General features: G+C 37.8%; 1 protein-coding gene across 3 annotated transcripts in view; it reads left to right on the forward strand.

Moving 5' to 3' along the window:
• Positions 1-21,196, forward strand: part of szt2 (SZT2 subunit of KICSTOR complex) — a 73,054-nt gene extending 51,858 nt beyond the window's left edge. For all 3 annotated transcript variants that reach the window (XM_007887076.2, XM_042334975.1, XM_042334976.1), the window contains 12 exons: positions 368-570; positions 1,278-1,368; positions 2,426-2,509; positions 5,642-5,716; positions 7,814-7,879; positions 11,078-11,291; positions 12,656-12,839; positions 13,238-13,360; positions 15,905-16,388; positions 18,567-18,683; positions 19,814-19,882; positions 20,644-21,196. In XM_007887076.2, coding sequence (XP_007885267.2) covers positions 368-570; positions 1,278-1,368; positions 2,426-2,509; positions 5,642-5,716; positions 7,814-7,879; positions 11,078-11,291; positions 12,656-12,839; positions 13,238-13,360; positions 15,905-16,388; positions 18,567-18,683; positions 19,814-19,882; positions 20,644-20,787 — 1,854 coding nt within the window. In that variant the 3' untranslated portion in view covers positions 20,788-21,196. The remainder of the gene's footprint in view (positions 1-367; positions 571-1,277; positions 1,369-2,425; positions 2,510-5,641; positions 5,717-7,813; positions 7,880-11,077; positions 11,292-12,655; positions 12,840-13,237; positions 13,361-15,904; positions 16,389-18,566; positions 18,684-19,813; positions 19,883-20,643) is intronic.
• The last annotated feature ends 4,082 nt before the right edge of the window (positions 21,197-25,278 follow it).

Here is a 25,278-nt window from a genome sequence, read left to right on the forward strand (position 1 = left end):
AATGATTCTGAATAAAAGTACTATTTGAGCATTTGAGTGGGATATTTTATTGTAATCTGCTGATTACAATCATAACATCTTCCCTTGTTTTCTGTACAAAAGCCTCTTTTGGTTAATCTTTGACCTGGACACTTTTACTGTATGTCTTGAAAGTCGTTAAATAATCTGAGATCTGGTCGGCTTGTCTCAATACAACATGTTATTGCAGTACAACGACCGCTAGTGAAACTTTAATGTTGGTAGACCTTTATTGACTCCATCAACTCTTTAAATTGTAGCAGAGCATATTCGTTTAATAGGACAGTTGGTGTATGATGTTTTCTGATCTGCATATTTTCTCATGAAACCTTTATACCCCACAAAACAGAAACGTCATCGTTCAAGTGATTCGGCAGCTTCAGGGAGAGACCGTAGTCACAGTTGTGATTCTGTGGAGACAATGCCATCCAAACTGAAGGAGGAGCAGTGGCTGGGAGAAATCTCAAATGCATTCATGCAGCAATACATCCAATACTTGCAGAGCATGGGCTTTATTCTGGTGCAAGTCCGTCCACCTTCTCCTACAAGGAGGTAAGGAGACAAAAAAAAGCTTCAGTGTAATAGAGCATTATCTCAGCTTTTCTCTGAGCAAGTCCCACAAATGAGAGAATAAGGCTGCTAATATCATGGGGTCTAAAATGGGAATTCAAATGAGATTCCTAAGTAAAGAAATCCAATAGAATAACAACAATCCACCATAGGAATGGACTATAACATTGTACTTCCCAACAAGTGGGCAGGCTGAAGATTTGTCCTGAAATTAAAACTTAAGGTTTACAACCTTACATTTTTCTTACTAATCATAAATTTAGCTGGCTGGACTAAAATACACAAGTTCAGAAAACAAGGCTGACAAGGAGAAAACTAAATCAATAAGCTAATTTGAAAACAGTGAGGTGCTTTATTACAAAGTATTGGTAGTCTGGAGCAGGCTGTCAGGAGTGCTAATCATTGTATAAGATATTCACGCTTTACGCTTAGCTGTGTTAAAATCCAGCAAGCTTCTCCTGGCCAGTGTATCTCTTCCCCTAATAACATGTTTGCTTGTGGTATTACTACTTGTAGATTACTAGACCAGGCACTTAATGGATTCTACTGGCAGCATTGATGCATCAATTATTCATGCTGTAGCATTCAACTAGTGTTGTTAATCCTAACAGTGGAATTCCATTACTAATGATCCAAATGACCATTGTAGCGGGGAATCCTTTGCATAAACCATCTTTGTTTCCTTTTAGTTTGGCTCGAACACGGCCTGTGGGGTCCCAGACCACAGACACTCGACCTATGACATCCATCTCCAAGCAAAAAAGTGATGACAGTCCAAAGGTGAGTGACATGGCAGAGCTTAGCTCAAAGCTTCAAAGCAAAAAATAAGTACTTGCCATGTTGGAATTGCTTCATGACTGTCAGCTTTTCTAACTCAACCAAGAAATTATATTCTTTTTAAATGCCATACACAATAACTTCAGTTATTTGATTCATGTTTTATTGTCATTTGGGATCTTATTTCCAAACAATTAGGCCATCCCAGCATGTAAGTTATATAATAAGTTGTAATGTTAACACAATTGCATAAATTTATTTAATGAATAATGAAAGCATCTGCCTGATCAGGTGGACATAAATGACCAATGATACTATTCGAAAAGAGAAGGAAGTTTCTGCTGGTGTCTTGGTCAACAATCCCCCAATATAAAATTGGTCATTTGTTTCATGCCTGTTTGTGGGACATTGCTGCACAAAACTGGCTATTGTGTTCGCTACAAATACAGTTACTACACTTCATGGAAAAGAAATCTGTGAAGCGCTTTGAAACATTTTGATGTTTCAGGCGCTGTATCAAGTGCAAGAAATTGTTTTATGCGTGTGCTTTTTCTAAAGCTAAATAATATGAAGTATAATTAAGCAACTACACAGATGTGCTTTTGAAGCTGTGACAGAAAATTTGAAGGTGCATAGAAAGCTACAGAAGGCATACAAACAATAATTTTGGCCTTCCAGTCGGGCCTGGCAGTATAATAATGCAGTGCGCATTAAGAGGTGAGTGATGTTTTACAGCTATCTACAGTCAGCTATTTCAGTAAGTGAGTCACACTTCATTATAGATCTCAGCACAGCAGCTAGTGTTTGGCATGATGAGCAGCTCTCATTTCATTACAAGTGGGGGAAGGGGCACTGCTTATGCCAATGCAGAAGTAAGTGCCAGCCCATGAATTAATAATCCTTGCATTTTGATATTGCGCCTTATCACGTCTTCAAGACATCTTAAATTAAGCCAAAGTTGTGCAAACCTGAGTATTTCCTCACCTCAGGGGCATGGGAAAGACATGGGATATTGTATTCCCAAGATCCTAATGAGTTGATGTCTGTGTTTGTTTTACAGAGTATGGAGAGCTCCAGTGTAATGACTTATCACCTACAGAGGGCTCTGCCAGGTGGAATTGTACTCATGGAACTTGCTTTCCAGGTAAGAATGACTGGCTCTGCCTACACCAGTCTCTCTGGGGAGGGAGCCTCATACATCTTGACTTTAGTGATCTATTTTATTCCATGTGGGAGTCGGGATATTGTGTTACAGAAGCGTACAATAAACAATGATCAATGCTATTACAAAGAATAATGCATTAAATATCTGACCATATGAGACATGAGTTTGGGTACTGGGTCAATTATCTTAGACCAGCACCATAAGTCGATATAATCTGCTGATTGAAGTTTGTTTATTTTATTCATTGCATGACCTTATTAATATGTCGTTAAGCATATTTTATATGTATTTTTAATCAGAACTCTGCTATTCCACATATAAATATGTAACCGCATCTCAGGCTGTACATCTTGAGTTATTTTACTTGTGTTGGAGTCGTGTCTACTATTTGCATTACATGAAGAGAAAGATCAGGACATTCATTTCATTCTCTCAAACAAAAGACTGAACCATACTGTTTTGCCACAGCCTGTCTCGAAGATCTCTTTTTAATGGCTTCAGAAGAATGAAAGCTGTCCCAATAATTTTCCAACACAATAGCTTATGTGTGCTGCTCACCAAAATTCAAGATATTTATACAGTACTGTTGCATTGCGTGGGTTCTAGCATCACAGATGATATGGCACTAAACTGCAAGGGTTAATGCTGCAGTATGTTATCCAGACTAGTGCACCACTGATAAAATTTGTATAACTTCACATAGCAAAATGCACCTAAGTGATGTTATGTATAAATTCACCAACCTCAGACTATAGCACCACAGTACAAGTGTAAGCAGAGGAACGAGTATCATGGAGAAGAATAGAAAAAACACAAAAAGCTTGTAACCTTCAGTAGGAATGATGCTGTGGTGCTGGGGGCTCCTGAGGCTGACTCAGCATGATAATATCAACATGGATCACAGGGCCCCTCTCCATGGGAGATGATATCAAGCAATATTGACATCAATTAATCCCGGAAGAATTCTCCCTCACATTGAAATGTCAGCTGGTTATGTTAAACTATTTCACTGGTGTTTCAGATTTTTTTAAAAAAATTCTCAAACCTATTTCATATTCATTGATCTGATATTTAAATTATGTCGGGTCCTGCGAGATACTGAATGAATTCAACTCGTGATGATAAGATTAGCTCTTGTCAGTAGATGGCATGAGTGTCTTTCCTTGTTCTGGTTTCAGCAGTATTTTAGCTATGTGCTGAAAACAGATGAAAAATAGGGGAAAATCTAAATCAAGAGTGCAAGGATTCCAGAAAGCTGTAGCTAGAAAGACCGGGCAACCAGCCAAGAAGATTAAGGGGGTAAAGAATAAAACTAGGTGCATGTTAGACACATTCAAAATAAAATGGTGGAACTAGAGGTACCTGTTAATTATGATGTGATAGGAATCACAGAGATATGGCTAAATTAGGATAATGGAAGTGAATACAACTTCCAAAGATCCAGGCTATTTAGGAAATATTGGAGGAATAGGAAAGTTGGAGTGATTTCCAGGTATGTAAGGGACACCTGTGAGGTTAAGATAATTGAGCGAATATTGCAGCATCAATCAAGGTACCCTCAAAATAAACCTTATGTGCCAACCTGCTGAATTAAATGTTTTCAAATTTGCTATTCTCTGCATGCTTGTCTAGATGTCCAATCGTGGATAAATGATAAGGCCAAAATCCCTTTAGGATATTTTTGCTAAATTAGGAACTGTGGTTGCTAGACTTGCTTTCCATGGTGTTTATAATACATCTACGTACACCCACACACCTATGACTGCTTCTGACCTCTGTCGCATCACATCTATTTTTGACCCACTGTTTCACTGTAATAACTGCAGCAATCCCCTCGCTGGTAATAGAGTTGGGATATCGGCTCTGCCTATCACAAACCGGATCATCTTCATTGAATGACAGAGTACAGAGTAGGAGTCTTGGAACTGCAAAGTGATTCCTGGCCTGGAAGTATAAAAGTTATCTTAGAATAAATCTGAGACTCGGCAAAATATTTAATTTAGCTCTCCAATTAGCTCTTGTGCCAAATGAGTTGGTCTGATACAAGGTTTCTTTTTATTTTTGCTTAAAAAAGCTATCTGCAGGATTTACTGTTTCTGGCTCTGAGGTGATCTGTTTATATTCTTGTTCCTGTTGCTTGTCTATTATGTCTCACATGGTCATCATCACCATAGCTTGTTGCTCCAAAACCACAGCCAGGATCTGGTGCTGTCATTTATCTCAAATAGTTCCTCAGGAATACAGGATGTTGATGGGGCACCACAGCGTTCAACGTTTGCCTAAGCTCTTCACTTTCACAGCTCAGGTTTTTTTTCTCAGCTTCCATTTGATCATATTGTCACAAAATCCTTGCCACCCCAGCTCTTGCTCGATTTAGGGTACACCAGTGTTTTCATTCGAGGTCAGTGCCTGCATTCATAAGACCAGTGATTGTAGCAAGACAGCACAATAGACTTGCTCAATACATTCAGTGGCTGTGGACAACCCCTCTCAGCAGACTCGGAGATGCCAAGACTAAATTGCAGCTTTAATTAAATTTAAATTGGGATGTGCCAATTAGTTTATTAATTACTCCCAGTCTCAGAATATTTCATTGGTTGGATTTGGGAGAGGAGAAATAATTATCCATCCCACCATGTACAGTTGTGGAATATTTAGGTTGAAGGCAGATGCATTGATTACAACAGTGAAGACTGCAAAACTGTAAGGGTCTTGCTCCATTTGCTGAAAATGCTCCTTTGAAACACCAAGCTGCAATAGCTTAAATATTTAGCAAAAAAAACAAAAAGAAAAGCAAAACTCTATAATGATCATAAATTTTCTGAATAAATTAAGTTCTAGTTGTATTTTAGTAGAATTTCCTTGCGTTTAGATTACAAGGTCAAAAACAAAGAGTTTGCTTGTATCCTAACTCACCTGGCTGTGGGCATAGCTGACTGAAGTGGCAAGATAAATTATACACTCATGCTTGTGCTATTTATAGAATACGTACTTGAGAAGGTCACCAAAATCACAAGTGTCCTCCTTGTATTATTGAAATTGAAGACCAAACCATCAGTTTGTGAGTTCTTGCATTCAACGTCTTAAATTTCTGATGTCTCTAATTTCTAGGGCTGTTACTTCTGTGTGAAACAGTACGCCCTCGAGTGCTCCCGGATTCCAATGGGACAGTCTGTCAATTCTCAGGTAACTTTGCCTATTTGAGAAGCGGAAGAAGAAAGAGGCTTCATATTTGATGATCGCACTAAATATTGAATTAATCCTTATTATTAACATAAAATATCTAAAATAAAAGACCACCCAGCATAATTCTTAACAAATGATAGCTTTAAAAAAATAGTGTTAGAGTATTTCTATTGTGAGATTTATATATTATTTAATGTCTTCATTCAAAACCTACATCAAAAGCTACATGTTAATCAAATACCTTGCCAGCTGCTGAATAAAAATGTATAAACTTCATAAAATTTGAATTTGATGGGGACTGAGTACTGTAGTGAATTGAAGCACTTTGACAAAAACATTAGAATCTTTGAGGGGGAAAAAAAAGTCTATTAAGTTCATTCAACCTAGCTCACTGCCATTTTACCTTTGGGACTTCTGTTCAAACCCAGCCTGGTTACGAAGAAACATTGGCTGATATAATATACTGCCGTGGGCAACAAACCCTAGTACAAGCACATTTTGTGTTGCAAATTCAGAGAATCTTTTAAAATCCATTGGGGAGATCACTATGGGCATAGAAAGTGCCACCTTATGAGGTCAAAAATAAAGGAGGTAAAACTAAATCATAACTTGCAAGCGAGATTTGAAAAGTAATTTGTTTCATTGTTTTCCTCTTCCCTTATTAATGCATTCGTTAATGCAGAATGCAGTGGCTTCTCAGTTGTGAGAATCACTTCAATCTAAATCCAAAACACATTTTGTGAATCGGGATTTATATATCTGTGCATCCCATTCAAGTTCTGTGACCTATGTATGCTCTGGTTGCTTGAATCCAGTTGGGTTGTTTTCCAGTTTATTTTATTGGAAACGCTTAGACGAAACAGGCTCTTGCCAATATGGCCATCTTTAAAATTGACTGTGTTTCTCCAATCAAAGCCTTATATTGTAGTTGGTTATTAATCTCAGCCAGGGAAGTTAGTTCATCGGATTGCGAGTGGAGGTATCAACAACCTGTCAACCGCTTCAGGATTGTCATTGGTAAAATCCGGGGAATGGTTCTTTTGTAAACTTAAGAAAGGTACACGGTAGTGCAAAACAGGATGCAGGTTTGCCTCTAGATTACAATAAGTGCTATTCTGTCCCAGGTTGAGCCCCAGGACACAATGCCGGTGATGTTTGAGATGCACATTGGTTGGGTTTTAATAGTTGTTACCTAGATTGAGATTTTACCCTTCCCAAAAAACAGCATCTAACTGATTCAATCTTGCAAGGTCACAATCCAGTTCTCCCCATGTGTTTATCCAATGTTGTGTAGACTTTGATGTTTGGTCTCGAGTCTTATTTGAGTCTCTTTGTTTTATTGACGAGTTTCTGTTTGAAATAGTGCATGTCTTTTTCTGCTCTCAAATATTTTTATATAAAAAATCCCTATAAGAGTTGTCTGTCCGTATGTTTGTAAATAATGTGTGGTCTCTTGTTGGTCTTTGTTCATCCCATTTGTTTGAGGCACTGCCACACAAAGAGCTGGATTGTACACAACAGTCTCTCTTTTTGGTAACACAGAGTTTTGATAGTAAAATAATAACCAAGTTCTCAATTTAAATTAAAGGTTCAGAATGCAGTTACAGCAATATGCCATGGTAAAATGGATCTAAAAGATAACCATTCAAAGTCGATACAATATTTTTTTAAAAATCTGATGCCTCTACTCATTAATTGATTATTTTTAAATGTAATTTGCTTTCCAAAGTCGAGAACTGAAATATCACTTTTCCATTTCTGTGATGGGAGCCATAAATGTTTTCTGAGCAGTTAAAATCTTTGTTCCATTAAGTCATGAGCAGGAGGGTATGTTGTGTTGCCAAGCTATAGGTACATCTTTGGCCAAGAGACTTTCATAATAGAGGCTTGGATTAAAATAATAACAATAATTGCTTCTGGTTTTGGCAAAATTTGATTTAATGGAACAACCCTGAGTTGTTCAGTTTTAAAAGAAGACGAGTAACAAATGTGTTTTTGTTGTTGTGAGCTTTGGTGTGTGTCAGTGTCTCTCTGGAATAGAAATTGCTTTGTCTCTATGTTGAGTACCATACCCATCTCCATTCCTGTCTCCATCAGGGCTCTCTAGTGTCCAAAGCTCGCACCAAGTGCCTTGCTGAAGTGAGTTCGGTCTCAGAGTCAGCGGTATGTCCCACTCTCCAGGGGCCTTGTACATTCTCTCTTTTTCTCCCATTTCACATACTTGCTCAACTTTTGCTACACTGGCTCAGGTTCTCATTCTCCATCCCTCTCCGCCACTGACTGATCATTATAATGTGATGTGTTGTATTAATGGGTATAAGTTGCTTCTTATAATGTGCTTTTTTCAATACATGGAGGTTTAATCTGTGCTGCACTGCTCCGCTGCTATTTGCACTTTGGGTTTGATCATATACCAGAAAACTCCCTGCCTAATGCCACACTAATCACTTATTCTTCCTCATTCAATCAAACTCCATATACTAATAGGAATTGGCCATCGATTCATTAGAGGGAAAATTTTGTCTGGAGGTTACATACCGTTTAAGAAATGTGCGAAAGCCCAAAGGAGACCCCATTTACTTCCCTCCGCCCCACCTCCCCAACCCCCTTCCCACTCAACTCCTGTTAATCCTGTAAACCAAAACCCTTCTCTTATGTACTTCAATTTATGGGGGTTCAATGAATCTGGAAGATGGTTAGTTTGTATTTCCTTCAAGTAATAGGGAAGTTAATCAATTCATATAACATTCACAGTCGCCTTACCCTTTAATTCTCTGAGTGGAACTATTTCTGATTCTATTCATTGTTTTCTCTGGTTAAGTAATGAACAGTATGGTTCACAGTGGAATCTTAGATGCAACTAAATGGAGGGAATATAATATAACCAAATATGTCAGTCCAGTGTTTTCGAATCAAATCATTTACTTCCCTACTCCCTCTAACCAATAAACAATTCCTGTTTTTATGTGGAGATTTAACTTTCAAAAACAATTAAGATGTATTGTAAGATGAGCATGCCCATGGCAGGCAGTTTAACACTGGCCCATTTCTATTCTGTTTGATCTATGTTTTGTGGAAATTCATCATTTAGGAAGCTTTCCAAATGGCTCTCTGCACACTCTAATGGTAACTTTCTGAAATTCTCTCATTTGCAAATCTTTATAAAATCTCTTGCGTTCAGGTGGCTGCAATGAGAATATTCGGTTCAACTTTAAGTTCTCAAATGTAAAATCGAAACAGTTTCATTCATTGCTCACCGGGTTAATTTTATAGCGCTTTATATAAAAAATAATTTTATAATTCCTTCAAAATATTTTTTTTAAAATTTGGACACTCTATCCATGACTCTTTGTGGGACACTGCTGTGTGGTTATTGTGTTTGCCCACAAACATATACAGTCACTACACTTTACAGTATATTCTGTGAAGCACTTTGAGAAGTCTCAAAGACGTGATAAGGCGCTAAATCAAATGCAAGGATTATTATTATAATCGTAAGTACCTGAAGTTTGCAGATGCCTTTTGTGGAGTTGTGTGCAGTGCTATCAGATAGACGTCTGTGGAAATACTGGCAGGATCTTAAAATACTTTGGTGTGAATTCTGTGGTGGTGGGAAGTGATACTTTGGTTAAATTCATACATTGTGTTCAATGGGTTTTCTGTTGGAACTAGACTTTCTAGAGGAATTGTGTTGCAGTTAGGCTTATCCCTGGGTGGACATGTGTGCTGTGCAGGGTGCTTGGGTTTTTTGTAAGAATATGGGAATTATGGAAATGTTTCTTTAAAAAAAACAGATTGTTGGGCACATAGTAAGGTGAGTTGATTATATAACTTCTGAAAACATTTGTAATAAAAGACAATATAGTGAAGAAGAAAGTGCAGTACTTCATGTCTCTTTTCACCCTGTTCAAATAAAGTTTGTACGTCTTTATGAGGGTTTGCCCTTGACTGGGCTTATAATTTTCTGGAGGAATATACATTCTTCTGGTTTTAATTTTTTATAATATCTGAGGCACATAAAACTGTTGAATGTCACATAGCAGCACAAAATGTAATTTGAAAAAAAATTAATACCTGAGATCACTTGTAAATGAAATATTTTCAATGAGATATTGGTATTGTACAGGAATAGGATAACTTCTTAGGAGTTGCATTTATTGTTGGGAATTTAAAAAAAAGTGTTGGGTGTAATCTAGGATTTTACAGTCACAAATAGAGAAGTTACCTGGATCGAATCGGGAAAGGCTAATGGGAAGAGATTATTTCTAAGCAAAGGAAACTTAAAGTTCTAAGTGTAATCTTTACGTTTAGTCAAGGTTCACCCCATTATGGCAGTTTATTCAATATATCAACTTTTACATTTCAAAAAGTAAGTGGATTAAATCTTGTTTCAATAAAGATTGAAGTGTTGCATTGTGGTGCCATGGTCGGTGGGGGGCTGAGGGAGAGATGATCTTTATGGTTTGAGCTGAATACTTACTTAAGAAGGGATTCCTCTCCCAATCCTGGAACGGTCCAGTTTATATACTATGAGCAGGTTTTCTAGGGTTGAGTGGTGGGTGTGTCCCAATCAGTACAGAGGTGGATAAACCCTCCCAACAACAGTTGTAAGATGGTGGCCTTTTTTCATGTCTCTTGACTTTATCAGATTTAGTTTCACTTGTGCATTGTTTTTAACTGACCAATTCCATTAGCAGTACAATATTGCTTGGATAGATGTCTTATCAGTAAAACCTATTCATGACATAACAAGATGTTAGAACAGCCTTCTTGGATCAATAGGAACAACATTGGTCTCCTAACGAGTTGAACTATCAAAACTGTCAACTTTACGACTCCTTTATCTTTGACCATTCAAGGCCATTCTGACTGCTGTGTTCAGATGGTCATTGGAATTATAGGGCATTCTATAATCGGTTGCTAATGGGCTGCATATTATTAGGGTAATGGACCATTTTGACAGCAAATTGGTTCCTTATTAAAACTCGTTGTTCACAGTCCTGAATCTTCTTCATTCTAATGTAATTGCCAAAATAAAGATGCTCCCTTTGATATAAAATATTCCTTTAGATTATGTTTTGGATTAAATAGATAAGGGACATTGTTTGTGATGCAACTCATGGTTTTATCAATGGAACTGGGAAGTAATGTGAATTTTGACAATATTGCAAACATTTATTTAATAAAATGCTTCGTTACTTTTAAACTTTTAAATTGTAACAAATGGTCAATTACATGTTCAACTTTGCAATTTAGGTTGGGGAGATATAATTGTAATTATGGCCACAGTAATTTCTCTGTTCAGGATCGTTGTCGAAATAACCAATCTTTACATGTTACATATAATATTTGCTCTGGCAGCTGTCAATGTTATTTACCGAGGAGTGTGACAAAGTGCGGGACCTGATGCACGTTCACTCCTTCAGTTACGATTTCCACTTGCGCATCATTCATCAGTACCTGGTTGGCCGTCAGATGACACTAAGGCAAGGCTACCACCTGACCAGCTTCCTGGAGGATTTTATCTGTCACCATCCTGACATTCCCAAATACGGAAGGAACCATATCTTCGAAGGTAAAGAAAAAGGGTAAACTGAAAAATGCAAGAAAATAAAGGGCTTGTAGAAGATGAGAAGTCCGTTATATAAGCTCTGGTTAGAATATTGAGTCTTATTGCTTGTCGTCGCAAATTTGTTAAACATCTTCATTTTTGACAGGAAAACAATTTCACTGCAGTCAATTCAAAACATAGCTACACAACTTCAATGAATAGAGAACAGACAATTGAGTAGTGAGATGTACAATTTTCCCCTGAGTGAGGAAGGCAGCACAGTTCTTGAGTGAATTTTAATTGTGCATTATTTATTCGTGGGACAAGGGGAAGAAATAAATTTGCATCCCACTATTGCTTTCAGTGTATAATTGATTTGGAATTCATGGACCAAAACTGGTATTAAATGTAATTTAAAAGGACGTATCATGTTGGGACTGCAGTATGCTGTAATATGAGTGTAAAGGTACCGTTTCATGTCTAGAGTCATCACATAGCAAAGGTATAGTCTCAATTGTCTTACTTTGAGATGCATTAACCAGGTGCTTTCTACTAGAAGGAGGGAAATTTGGAAATAAGAGTAAATCTGAGATATTCTCACCAACCACCTAATGTTTAGTTACAGTGCAGCATTCGTGATGGTCAGAGAATGAGTCATTTGGTCACTTCTGTGTGGTGGTTGGGGACAAAGAGAAGAGAAAAGGAAATGAATGTGTGTTAACACTTTTTTTAAAAAAATGTAGTTTAGATGTGCTGTACACCTGGTGGTTCGATGGGTAAATGTTTTGTGTTTATATGCTGCATATGGAGTCCTGTAGCTTAGTGATTAGAGCACTCTCCTCGCAAGCGAAAGGACCTAGATTTGATTCCTGGCAAGGTGAAACACTGGGCAAGTTTTCTTACTCCACACGCCTCTTGTTTACCTAGCATGAAGTGGGAACCTGGTAGTTATTTAATTGGCAGATCACTTTTCCGGGGGAAATAATCCTTTCAAAAAAAATTCTAATAAAAATTGATCACTCAATCCACGACTGTTTGTGGGACACTTCTGTGTGCAATTGGCTGCTGTGTTTCACCCACAAAATATACAGTCAACTCAGTTTACAGAATATTCTGTGAAGCTCTTTGAGACATCTCGAAGACATGATAAGGTGCTATATCAAATGCAAGGATTATTATTATTATATAGTACTGAACCACCAGGGGAAACAAAAAATATTCCAAAACCCCCAAAAAACTCTGATAGCAGGCTGGAGAGATTCCACATAGATATGATAATGTGGAACACATTGCTAAAATGAACAAAACAAATTATGCAAATTGATGCCTGTTGCTGAGATTAGGTTTCTGAAATTCCATTCTCAATCTTTTTGTCTTTTTTTTCCAAGGAAACATTTGCCTGTCTACAAATATGACAACAGCTCACCAGTTATACAACTACATCACAGACCATGCCAGCATATATGGAATGAAGCCACTGAGGATGTCAAGAATGACTGTCAGTATGGATAGCAGAAAGGGGACGCAGAACACAGAAATGCATGAATATGCGCTGGTAGCCCTCTGGAATAGGTATTATACAGCTAAGATATTTGCACACCATTTTGTTATTGGAATCTCACTTCCATTTGACCGAGAGAATAGGTGTGCTTGGTGTCCCTGTACTCTTGAGAACTGCACCCTATTACCCTACACTTATAATGCAGACCTTGTATGTAATACTTTGTTATAATTAGGAGCATGTTATGATTAATGTATATGAGCAGAGGTCCAGCAGCTTTCTAAGGCTGGTGTAACTGAGTGTTTTATAATGAGAGGGGAAAACAGTAAAGGCTAGAGAGTTTCATGATTTGAGCGCAGTTCTATCTCAAAAGTACTGTAAAGGGCAAAATGATGTATTGAATCATGTTTGGAACTGATAGAAAGGCTTCATAAGAATTTAATCTCATTTCCTTGTGTTTTGTGTTAAGATCGGGATCGTACAAAGATTCTGAAGGAATCCGACACCATGATGAGTTTGATGTGTCCTTGTTAGTGTGTCATAGCGCAGGTCCTTTCGAGGAACAGCCAGAAACAGAACACAACATGTTGCGGTAAGGACTATGCCCTGTCTCCACATAATGAGTTAGTTATTCCCCAAGGCTGACGTGGAAAATGTTAAGGGGCAAGAGTGTCCATGTAGCTCCGTGAATCTTTGTCAACAAGAAGGAATGAAGTAACTTCAGCTCGGCATCGTGCTCTTTCACTGTCAAGCGATCTGGGACGCTGGCCTGGGTATAGGGCGCTATATAAATGCAAGTTGTTGTTTATAATATATTCTATGATGTCTCAACGACATGATAAGGCGCTATATCAAATACAAGGATTATTATTATAACCTGCAATATAAAAATGTTTTACTTCTGCAGTGCATTTAGGTAGGCACTTTTAGAGATACCAATAATTTGTGCAGTAAAACCTCCGTGCTTCTCCTACCTGTGATTATTTGTAGTTTTTAAATCTGAGAAGTAGCCAGAATCCATCTTTCATTGCTGGCGTAGTGACATCCCTACAACATGTTGGAAGTAGTTATTTTGTGCTGCACAGAACATGTCTTAATATTGTCAAGGATGTCCCTTATTTATTGTAGTGCCTGATATTCACTCTGCCTGTCACTGTAATGCTGACTAGGTTTATTTATAATCTGAAGCACTGTGGAATTCAGCATATGTCCACGGTTGAGGTAATCCAAAATGTCTAATGACAGGACCCTATGTGTTTGGTATTGTTACTTTTCCATATTGATTCTACATTAAATTTGAAAAAATCCTGATGCTAAATTTTAAATTACCTCTTAGCTCTACTCATGTGGCAATGACATTTAAATGCAGAAATGTTTTTTTTCTATATAAATACAGCTGTCATTTCAAGAACTTAACACTGTGTACAATGAGACTCCACAAGTTCAATCAAATTTTTTCAGCATAAATCTTTCCCTACTCTGTTGTTCTCCACAAATCTAATTAGTGAGTACAGACAGGTTTGACATATCTCAAATAGAATTAAGGCTACTGCTTGTGTAGTAGTTAATTATCCTTTAGTCAATTTGTCTATAAATTGTAATTGCATCCATTTCTGACGGGTTTCTGGTTCATTGAGCTGTTCAATATGGCTGTGTTTCATTACATTGTTCTTATGCTCCATTAACTACTTTGTATCGCAATCAATATCCAAACGATATTAATGGCCGATTTGAAATATGGATTTTTTAAAAATATAAATCATATCACAAGGGCTTTAGCTCAAAATAACAGGGCCTCGTATCGGATATATTGGAATGGATATCTGTAACAAAACATTCTACATTTTGCAGTGATTAAGGTGCTTCACAAATCTTCTTCCTCAGTTGTTCGTCTCCCACGCATAAAGCAATAGAGGGGTCAACATGCAAATAAACTGTTTTAAATGTTTTTAATCCTACAGTACCTGTAGAAGCCATACGATGGCTTCGAGGCAGCACTGGCTTTCTTTCAGATTTACACTTAATTTATGTTTCTCCTGTCATCAGTTCATTCTCTATTAAAGAAACTCTTCTGCAATTTGCAATGATGGTGTTGGCAGATGCATTTGTTGCCTTGGGTCTAACCTGGTTCTTCTCCTCTCTTTCAAGGAAGTTTCCTACAGTTCTTAAGAACAACTTTGTCAGGAGAGTCAAAGGATATTGTGTCAGATTTTAGCTTTGGGTGTGGAAACATCATTAATCTGAAGAGATATCTAGCCCAGAAATGACAATTTTTACTTGGTTGCCCCCAAACGGACAGGAGGGTTTTCCAATTTGAAGTGCAGCATTGATGAAGGCCTAGGAAATGGGTTATTCTTCTGCAGTTTTTAAATATGTGATGGTTTTCCCTTTCCTGCCCAGTATTAACTGAGTCTTACAGAAATTAATGCTTTAAATTTGATTCCTGGGGGCTGTCTGACACATAGAAACCCATCACCTTGCTCACAGTAACCAAACCAGACAGAGTTCCACAGTTATATGTCATCTATGCTTGGAAATGTCCTGCATTTAGAATGGAGTATTCACTCTCCTTAGAGGGACGTACCCTGCATAACTAATTCTGGAAAGTGTTGGGCAGGAATTGGCCAAGGCTTTTGGGTAACCCAGATTGCATGTCGGAGTTTTGTTTGGAGGTTAACCAGCTAACGTATTGCTTACCATTGTGAGCGCTGTCTGGCAATCTTCACACTACTTATCTTATCCAACTAGCACTAAGTGATAAATGTACTGAGTTAGATGAGAGCTTTGCTCATCATCTGACTATTCTGTACCTGACCTGGGAGTCCTCACTGCTGATAGATTCTAAGTGTTCAGTTCCCCAATACTGTTTTGCTTGCCTTAGTGAGTATCAAAATTCACATGTTCACAGATTTGTGTGCATGGATATTTGCTGTGGCATCATTCCCTAGGTCTGAGGCCGAAATCCTATATGTTTTTATGGAGGGCAGAACATGCTGTAAGTGTTTGTAAAGTAGAGAAGCTGTGAATGCTTCTTTTGCTTGAGAGGAGCCAGTTTTTTGTTGTGTCCTGGGTTACTCTAGAGATGACTCAAAACAAATTTGTTGTTAATTGAATGGTAAATGTATTTTTTTTCAAGGTTACGCTTCTATGTGATAATGACAAGCTGCAGGGAGCTCTTTCCACGACTGACTGCTGATATGAGACGCTTTAAGAAACCTCCCCGGACTCGCAGGGATTCTTTGGACTTGAACAGAGATTCCTCGTCGGAGAAATCTGAAACCGAACGGAGAGAGAGTGACCCAGATGGGTGGGATGAGGCAAGTGATTCCAGTGAGTTCTACTCTCACGGGAAGCAGTTTAAGATGGCACCGGAATTGTTTTACTCTTCACCGCTCTTCCCACTGCTGTCCTCTGAGGTGGCCACAGCCCAGGAACAGATTGCAACGATGGTTCAACAGGCAAAATCTCACTGCCGTCGCGACGTGCTCTGGCAACGTCTCTTTCTGGGGGAGCATCTGTCATCAGACAAATACAAGATGAGCAAGCTAACATTTACAGAGCTCGAGGAGTTGCTGAGTGCAGTGCATAGCAAATCCATCTCCGAAATTGATCCACAGCTGGTAAGAGATTGAATCTTCCCATTTACTTGTACCTCTGAATGATTGTCTCGCTAAAGGTTCCTGTTATCTAAAAGCAATGAGGAAAACACAAGGTTGTTTTGGTAGAAGTTTCAGTCTAAAGTATTATCACCCATTGGCAAAGATACCCAATTGGATTGCTGGATTTGATAAAATAGCGATGTAACATTTACGTTTCTCCCATATAATCGAGGCAGCATACTGATTCCAGTTACAGGTGACTTGCAGAATAATTCCAAACTCAGTCCCATTCATAAAACATAGATAGCCTGGATATTGACCAAAGAACTACAGACATCTGCATTAGCTTGGAGATACTGGAACAAAACTGCCTCCTGACATAATTATCAGTGTGATAAACTGAGTAGCTCAGTGATTCTTTGGCATGAATGGTCTTCCACTTTGCAGCTGAACACCAACTTGTGGGAGTTTTTTTTCAATTACTCTGGACCAGGCGGTGGGGGGATGAAAGAGAACTCTTTATGTTGGACGTACTATCTCTTTCTGTCTTCCTGAAGTAATTTAGTTATGTTTCCCCTTTGAAAGAGGGAGGGAGAGGGGAGTGGGGAGGGTGTAGGTCTCATTATTCCAAGCCAATCTATTGTTCTACATGTGGAACTTTAATTGCAATTGATTACTTAATTACGAATTACAATTATGCACAATAATTCTATCAGCGAAGTGTGCTGCTGTATAAAATACATGACATATTTTGCAAAACAAACCCTACATTTTGTATCAGGATTTTTTATAGCCTTTTTTCAGACTTGATGAAAATTCTAAGAAATGAAACCATACGTTTCCATTCATTTTGTTCTGCCAGATGTCTGACACGTGTAGAAATCCATCATCATCTCCACTCATTGAACATAATGCCTTCGATCCAAACAGCTTTTTAATTTAAATTGCATACCTTTGTAGTTGTAAATTTGGCTTGAGAAATGGGGAAAATCAGGCGCTCCCATTTCTGCAGCTATTGCAGTGGAGTCCCAACCCAATGTGTTTGAAGCCAAACTAAATAATCAATAAACATTTTGCAGGTGTACATTATGGGATTAAAAACATTGATTAAAATGAATGATAATGAATTGTACAGTGCCCTGGACTAAAAGGTGAAGAATATTTAGAGAATTTGTTAAAAAGGCATGTTAATCCTGTTAGTTAATTAGTTATTTAGTGAGGCAAGTACAAATGGGTATTCAAATAGACTTAATCGAATGGAATTTAAAGCTTTACAATATTTGTATTTATTTGCCCAGATCACTCCTCTGACATTTACTTCCAGGCCCAAATCACATTTTATTGTTTTGTCTGCTTTCTGCAATGCTATTTAAAAGTGAATATGTTCTATTTCCCTAGTAAGCTATGAGTAGAGAATTAACACCCTTCTGTCATCAGAAGACAATGTCTGGGTGGTAGGTCCTGCATCACCTTTGAAATTATTGCACGTAACATTTACTGGAATATTTAACAAAATATTTCCTTTTTTAAGTGAACCAAAGTGAAATTTTCAATATGTTGATGATCTTACACTTTCAAAGAGAAAACATAATTGGACTCGATGAATTGTTTATATACAAGGCCATTTCTGCTTTGAGACCAGTTGCAATGCAGTTTGCTACTGATCTCCAAATCAGATACTTAGCACTTGGCAAACAAAATTGATATTCTTCTTGGGGTGGAGAGGGGTGGAAGTGTAGGGTATTGAGAGGAAGCATGGAGGGAAATACTTTAGATAAAAAAGGTTGATCACTTAGATTTTGAACCTGTCACTCAGCAATATAGATGAAAGGGCACAGCCATAGACACTGCACTACAAAATGAGTCCCACAGACTATAATTTGTAATTTCCATTGATTGTAATCATGGAAAAAGTTCAAAATATATGGCCATTGTATCAAGTACTGTGACAACAACCAGTGTTCTGTCTTTTTTTTCTAACTGTAATTTGCTGATCGATGAAAAGTTTGAAATAGCCAGATATTAGAAAAAAAACAAATGGCACAATCTAATGATTTCAATATTTTTCTCGTAGGGGAATTGGGTTCATACTATATTCCCTTTCATCCTCTTTCCTACTTTGTTTATTCTTACTGTCTCTTTACCCCTTGGCCAATTGCAGTAGTACTTGTTGTGGTATGAATCTGTCTTTTCTCCCAGGATTGCTTTCTATCAATGAGTACCAGCTGGTATCAGAGTCTGATCAAGGTTTTGCTGAACCGATTCTCCCAGAGCTGCCGACACTTTGTAGATGCAGACAGAGGAATCCAGTATTTGGTAAGATGAAATACAATATCGAAAATCCAGTACAGAAAACAACTAGCAGTGCACCAGTGGCAGAACATGCATGTTGCTTTTATTTCCAAAAAGCACAGCTTTTATTTTAACCAAGATTATCCATTGCTTGCTTGATGTGAAACAAATGTGAACTCAGATTTTGTGTTGAACAAATCGAAACTCTAAATGAATCCTCATTGTACATACTGTGCACGAAAGACACCCGAGTATTTTGAAAGGTTCTTTTGCAAGTGGAAGAGTAGTATCACTAGATTAGTTCAATCTCTAATTGTTCTTTATCCTAAACTGATGGCAGTATTAATTAATTCAAGAATGAAAATGATCGGATCTGCTTCGAATGTGAAATGCGGTCAGGAGAGGGGGTTGTTGTCAAAAGGAATCGAGAAACTCCTTTAATGTAGAAGAAAGTACTCCTACTGAAATGTAGTCCCCAAATGATTTGGAATTTCATTCCACCTATCGATCCTATTCTACTGGTTTATTAGACACTGGGAGAATTTTTAATTCCAAAGACCTGCTCTTTTGCCATATACTTTAATACCTCTACTACTCAAGTATCTTTCTAGCTCGCTTTTAAACATCAGTATTGATTCTGCTTCTACAGCTTTCTGGGGCAGAGTATTCTACATCTGTGTGAAGAAGTGCGTCCTGACCTCAGTTCTATATGTCTTGGTTCTGATTTTTAATGTTATGCCTCTTTGTAATGGATCCATCTACCAAAGGGGAGAGTTGTCTATTATCTAACCTTTCAATTCCTTTCATTATTTCAAATAACCTCCTCTGCTCTTAAGAAATATGACCTCAGTCTACCCAACCTTTAGTCAAAACCCCTTCAGCCCAATTGTGAGTCTCATCACGGCAGCAATTTCAGGTGTATGATTCCTAATACAATCACTGCAACTGAACAAAACATTCACATTCAAAACAAAGTTTATTTTATGTGTACATACTAGGGCATAAAATAAAAATGTTGAGAGTCCAATGCAGGCTTTGAAATGTGTTCTGTAAATTGTTTTGTTCAGCATAATTTAGGGTTGCTTGTACTGGCAGAAAGAAATTGTAGACCTCTTCAGCCTATGACTAACACTGTGGTATATTTTATTTCACAGGCAGTGCTGAATCAGAAGTTTATTGACTGCTTTGTTCTCATCTTTCTTAACTCTCAGTCTGGGAAGACGGTAAGATTTGATCAGAGTGCCCAATGCATGTATAATACAAAGTGTGACCATTTTTTTCCATAGTATGTATGAAGGGCTTTGTTGTCATATCTAGAAGTTCATCTCCAAGCATTATTACTTTAAATTATTTCTCTTTGTGACTTTTGACAGACTTTCCAGATATCACAGCTGAGCCAGACCTGTCAATCTAGTTACCTGAAAGTTATATATTAATAGTTTTTTTTAAGCAGAGATTACTGGGTAGTGATCAGAGCAGGAACACTGACTAAATTACTCTTCTCTCTCTCCGCCCTTCCTGCGATCATCTTCCGTCAATTAGTGTCAGACTGGCTCAGCTGGAAGCACTATTGCTTCTGCATCAGAAGGTTCTGGGTTTAAGTCCCACGTTGAATATTTGAATTCTGTCTGGCTGACATTCCAATACAGTGCTGATATGATGTATGTGTTTAAGATAAAAGCATTTGAGAAAAATAATCATGAAAAACTTTTTCCACTGGTAGGTGACAAGAACAGTGAATTCAAGATTGTTACTAGGAGTAAAAGGAGAAGTTCGGAAGAACTTCTTCTCCCAGAGGTTCAAAATTATTTATTCGGGGTGGCTGTTTGAACAGAATTGGTTGAGGCATTCAAAAAAAATTGGGACAAGAACATGCAGAATAAGGATAATAGAGGTTTTCAGGGAATTGGATTTAGGGTGGATGGCTCTTTGGAGGACAAAAGCATAGACATGAAATAATGGACTGAATGTGATTCTCTTTCAGAATCTTAAGGTTGTGTTTCGAGAGCCACTTCCTGCACAGCCACAAAACAGCGACAGCCCCCTACCTCAGCTTGTATCCATGTACTATCATCTGGAGTCTGTTATCAACACAGCATGCTTCAATCTTTGGACTGGTCTGCTATAGTAACACGATCATCAACTCTGCCTCTGTTATCCCATGGTCTCGTCTGTGATTGTAATAGAAAAAAGCATCAACTCTACCGTGCATCACTAAGGGGCAAATGTGCTTCATTCTGTTGACTTTTGCATTCACTTTTCTCTGTAAGGAATTGCAGTGAAGTCAAATCGGTCAAATTGATTCTCGTGTTTTTAACTTAATTTATTTTGTATTTACTGAATCCTTTGTCTGATTCATTAGCCTATTGTGCCAATTGGTGTATTTTTGTTGCTTTATGTTTTCACCCATACATCTTCCCAACATATGGGTGAAAAAATTATCTCCAGACAGAGCACAACAGCAAGTATTGTACTCCTTGCGTAATGAGCGCTGAGCTTTGGAACCAGATGATTGAAGGTCTTCTCACTCTTCCCCCCCCCCCCCCATCCCCATCCCCCCCAAGTTCAGTGAATGGAATTGAACATCTGGCCACAGCTGGAATCAGATTCTGAAATTGACGGGCGTGAGGCCTTCATGTGGGTTGTTGCTGCTCTGCCTTTTGAATTGGATAAACTTTAAAAGGATTTAGCTTCCACAAGTGCCTGCATTGCTCCAAACCTATATGCACTTGGAAACCATTGAGCCTAGCTTTTTCTGTGGATTTTGTGGATATTCCTGAATGCAAGCGTACAAAAACAATTTGCTGCCCTCGTTTCATCATAACATTCAGTGTATGCAATGTCACTTTTTGAACAGTGGCACAATTTCCACGCACGGTCTGGGGGAGGTGTGACATTGAGCATGGTTTTTATGACCACTTCTACAATGAGCTAAAGGTGGTGTGCTTAGGAGTGAATGTTTAGAGTACATAAGGAGTATCTGTGGTTTTAAAGCACACTCATCCATATGGTTTCACTTAACAACTACGTATATGGTTGCAATTGCACAATGTCTCCTTGCTTAAGGATGATTAATTGTGAATGAATATATTTGATGTAAATTATGTATATAGCAAATTTAGCTTGATTCTCATTGTAAAATAATAAAGTCTATTAATGAGTCTCTATGAACAGAGTAATTCTGCATCAGATAGATGCTTTCCTGTATACTTATTTTTATTTTAAATAATTGTCTTTCTATTTTTACAGTTTCTGTGCCTCCACTTGCACCTGACCTTATTTGCTTTTCTCATCTAAATGCGATTTGGAGTTATACTGGTAAACTGAAGCATTATCAAAGTTTATTTGCTTTAGTTTAAGTGAATATTTCATAGAATCAAGAAATTTACAGCAAAGAAGGAGGCCGTTCGACTCATTGAGTCTGCACTGGCTCTCCAAGCAAGGTGTTCGCTCAGTCCCATTGCCCTGCCTCAGCTCCATAGCCCTTAAAGCCTCATATTTCATTACGTTAATAGTGAATGAATTTACTACCATCTTGTAAGTCTTTTATGAAGGGGGAATGGCCTTGGGGGGGAAAAAGAGATTGAGGAATGAAGCACGGTGGAAGAAACTCCTTCCCTTAAAGGCCGATTTAAACGTTTAACAGAAATCAAATCCTATTAATTCTAGTGCTTCCCTCGGTAATAAAGCCTAAAAAAAAGCCTTACCGGTGGAACTCTTCTGCCTAGGTAATGATTTTCTGCACATTAGGAAGATGCTTTTGATAATTTTAAATGAAAAAAAAATTGTGTGCAGTTGAGTTTGATTGAAAGCTAAGCTTTTTCAAAGGATTTTTTGTTAGTGCTCGAGTTGTAGGACAGGATTCTCTCTCACTCGACTACGCAGATCGAATGCCATCTACTGTTGATGAATTCCCAGCACAGATGGAACCGTGTACTGAATTTTATTGAACTTCATATGTCAAAAAACCATGTAATGCTATACTTATACAATTACTCCAATCAATGTGGACTATATAGGCACCGGGGTCATTGGCTGCTCGCAGAACAATTACTGAGTGCAAACCTCTCATGAAGCGAGTAGTTTTAAAATGTCATGTTTATTGTCAGAGAACAAGAATGTACGTGCATCTACAATATGACATATTCACAGAGGTTCAGATAAGAAACTTACAACAAAAGTAGCCCAAAACGCCACCTAATCTTTGCCTATAAGACCCCTTTGTTTTGAATTTGAAACAGTTGAGGAAGACTTAGCAAAATAATGTGAAATTCTTAAAATTGGCTCCAATTTGGAAGACTTAGCCAGAGGAAAACCACCTTAACAAAATACGTTTAATTATTTTCCACTATTCTGAGCAATCCAGCATTTACCCATAGTTAAGACCTGGCATCATCTTTTTTGTGTTTCACACTTATTTTTAGTACATTAATGAAATGTGGTCTGAACAGTTTTAACTCTCGGATTTGTATAGAGTTTTTTTTTCACCTGTGGCAGATTTTGCTGCCATAGTGGATAACCAACATTTTTAGGGACTGGTTGGTTATTTTAACACAAACTCAAGATAACGCAAGGGATCTTTCAGGGTGTGAACGGGGAGGCTGTATTATGTATTTTGAAGAAATATCTGCCAGCTGTGCCATCCCAGCACACCAATAACCTGCAGAAACAGAACACTAACATCCGATTGGATTTCACTGGAATAAATCGTGTAAGGAAGCTGTACAACTGAATTTATTTTTCACCATGCCAAGGTTAGACGAGTTTTAATTTATATCAAATTTGTAGAGGTGCCACAGAACACAAAGTATGACAATATCGCAATAATCTTCAGTATGTAAACTTACCATTTCTTGCGTGAAAATCTTCAACAAGCCAATGAAGGCCATAAGAAATACTAAACCAGTTATGTGAAGTTCAGGACTGCAGAAAATGCATCTTCAACCTGTTTCACATGGTCAAGCAAAATAACACTGAGCCTAACTGCACAATACTTTTCTTTAAAAGCTAGAGAGAATGAAAGATAATTCAACAATTTTATGTTGTGGAACAAACACATAGCTTGACATTTGATTTACTCACTAATTCTGTTATTCTTTTCCATACACTCGGCTTTCATACACTCAGCTATCAGTGGTTTAGGTTGTATTATGTGCATTGAAAAAAAATTAATACGAATCATTTGAAACATGTGTAAATCTTCCCTCCTCTGAGTACAAAATGCTATTTCATCTCCCTCATTGGTAAGTAATTTTAGAGCCTTTTCAAAAGTATTGGTCTCTGTGGAACATTCTTCTTGCAATAACTTTCTCAAGATTGTTAATAAATGTGAGCAGCAGGGATTTCATAAAAGATCTACAGGGACTCCGGATAGTCACAGCTGTCCAATTATCTAATTGAAAGCATTACTGTTAATAACTACCCTCTGTTTCCTATTATCTTGCCAATTATTATAACTTACAAAGTAATCCTGGATCCCGTGTGCTTTCATTTTAGTTACAAGGCCCCAGTGATGGATCTTATTAAATTATTTCTGAAAGTTGAGATGTGTAAAATCCACAGTGTTATGCTCATCCAGTAAGCCTTTCAATCTCAATGTCCAATAACCTAAATTGACCTGTAATTTACACCTCACTCTTGCTTTGCTATTGACAGCAGTAAAATCAGCGCTGCATTGAATTATGGTTTAGGCTTTGCGTAAAAGAAAATGTTTGTCACTCAATCCACGACTGTTGGTGGGACACTGCTGTGAGAAATTGGCTGTCGTGTTTCATCCACAAAATACACAGTCAATCCACTTTACAGTATATCCTGTGAAGTGCTTTGAGACATCTCAACTAAGTGATAAGATGCTATATCAAATGCAAGTATTATTAGTAGTATTATTATCAGGCATAGTCGGACGCAATCATTCTACTCAACAATAAGACATGGAGCGAAACTTGATCACCTCTGCCACCAGCCCTTTGTGCAGCAGTCATCCTCATGCATCCTTTGAATGAGGCTGCCAAGTTAGAACACAACATTTCACTTTTTAAAGAAAAGGCAAACACATTTAATGAACTGAATTTAAATCGTGACAAAATCCCGAGCACTTGATATTCCTCAGGGCCAAGTGCACAAATGGAGCTTTTGTTAAAGCTAATGGAAGCATGGCAGCCAGCGAGGCGAACCCTTCAACAATGAATATTTACAGTGGTGGTGTGCCATATTCATCCAATTCTGGCTAATAAATACAGAAAGTCTATTAATCAAGCTGTGGAGTGTGGAATTTGTGAGGCAACGGGGAAGAAAATACTAGAAATTCCATGAGGACAAACAAAAGCAATGCTGACTTGCAGCAAGAATCTTATTATAATCCCAATTTCATTCCAATGAAATACTGTTTGCAACAAACAATGAAAATATGTTTTTTTTAAATCGGTTTCCTTCACACTGGAAATTGAAATGAACTCCTGGGCATGGCTGATATTTGTTTCCTGTGTGACTTGTACACGGTACCAGGAATATCATCAAACTTGTGAGACAAGATTCTAATGGGGTTGAACTTTCCTTTGAAGGTTAACAATTTAGTGATGATCTGGTGCATGTTGAGCTGCACTTCCTGTTGTTAGTTAAA

The sequence above is a fragment of the Callorhinchus milii genome, unplaced genomic scaffold, assembly GCF_018977255.1.
Source record: "Callorhinchus milii isolate IMCB2004 unplaced genomic scaffold, IMCB_Cmil_1.0 Scaffold5, whole genome shotgun sequence".
NCBI lineage: Eukaryota > Metazoa > Chordata > Chondrichthyes > Chimaeriformes > Callorhinchidae > Callorhinchus > Callorhinchus milii.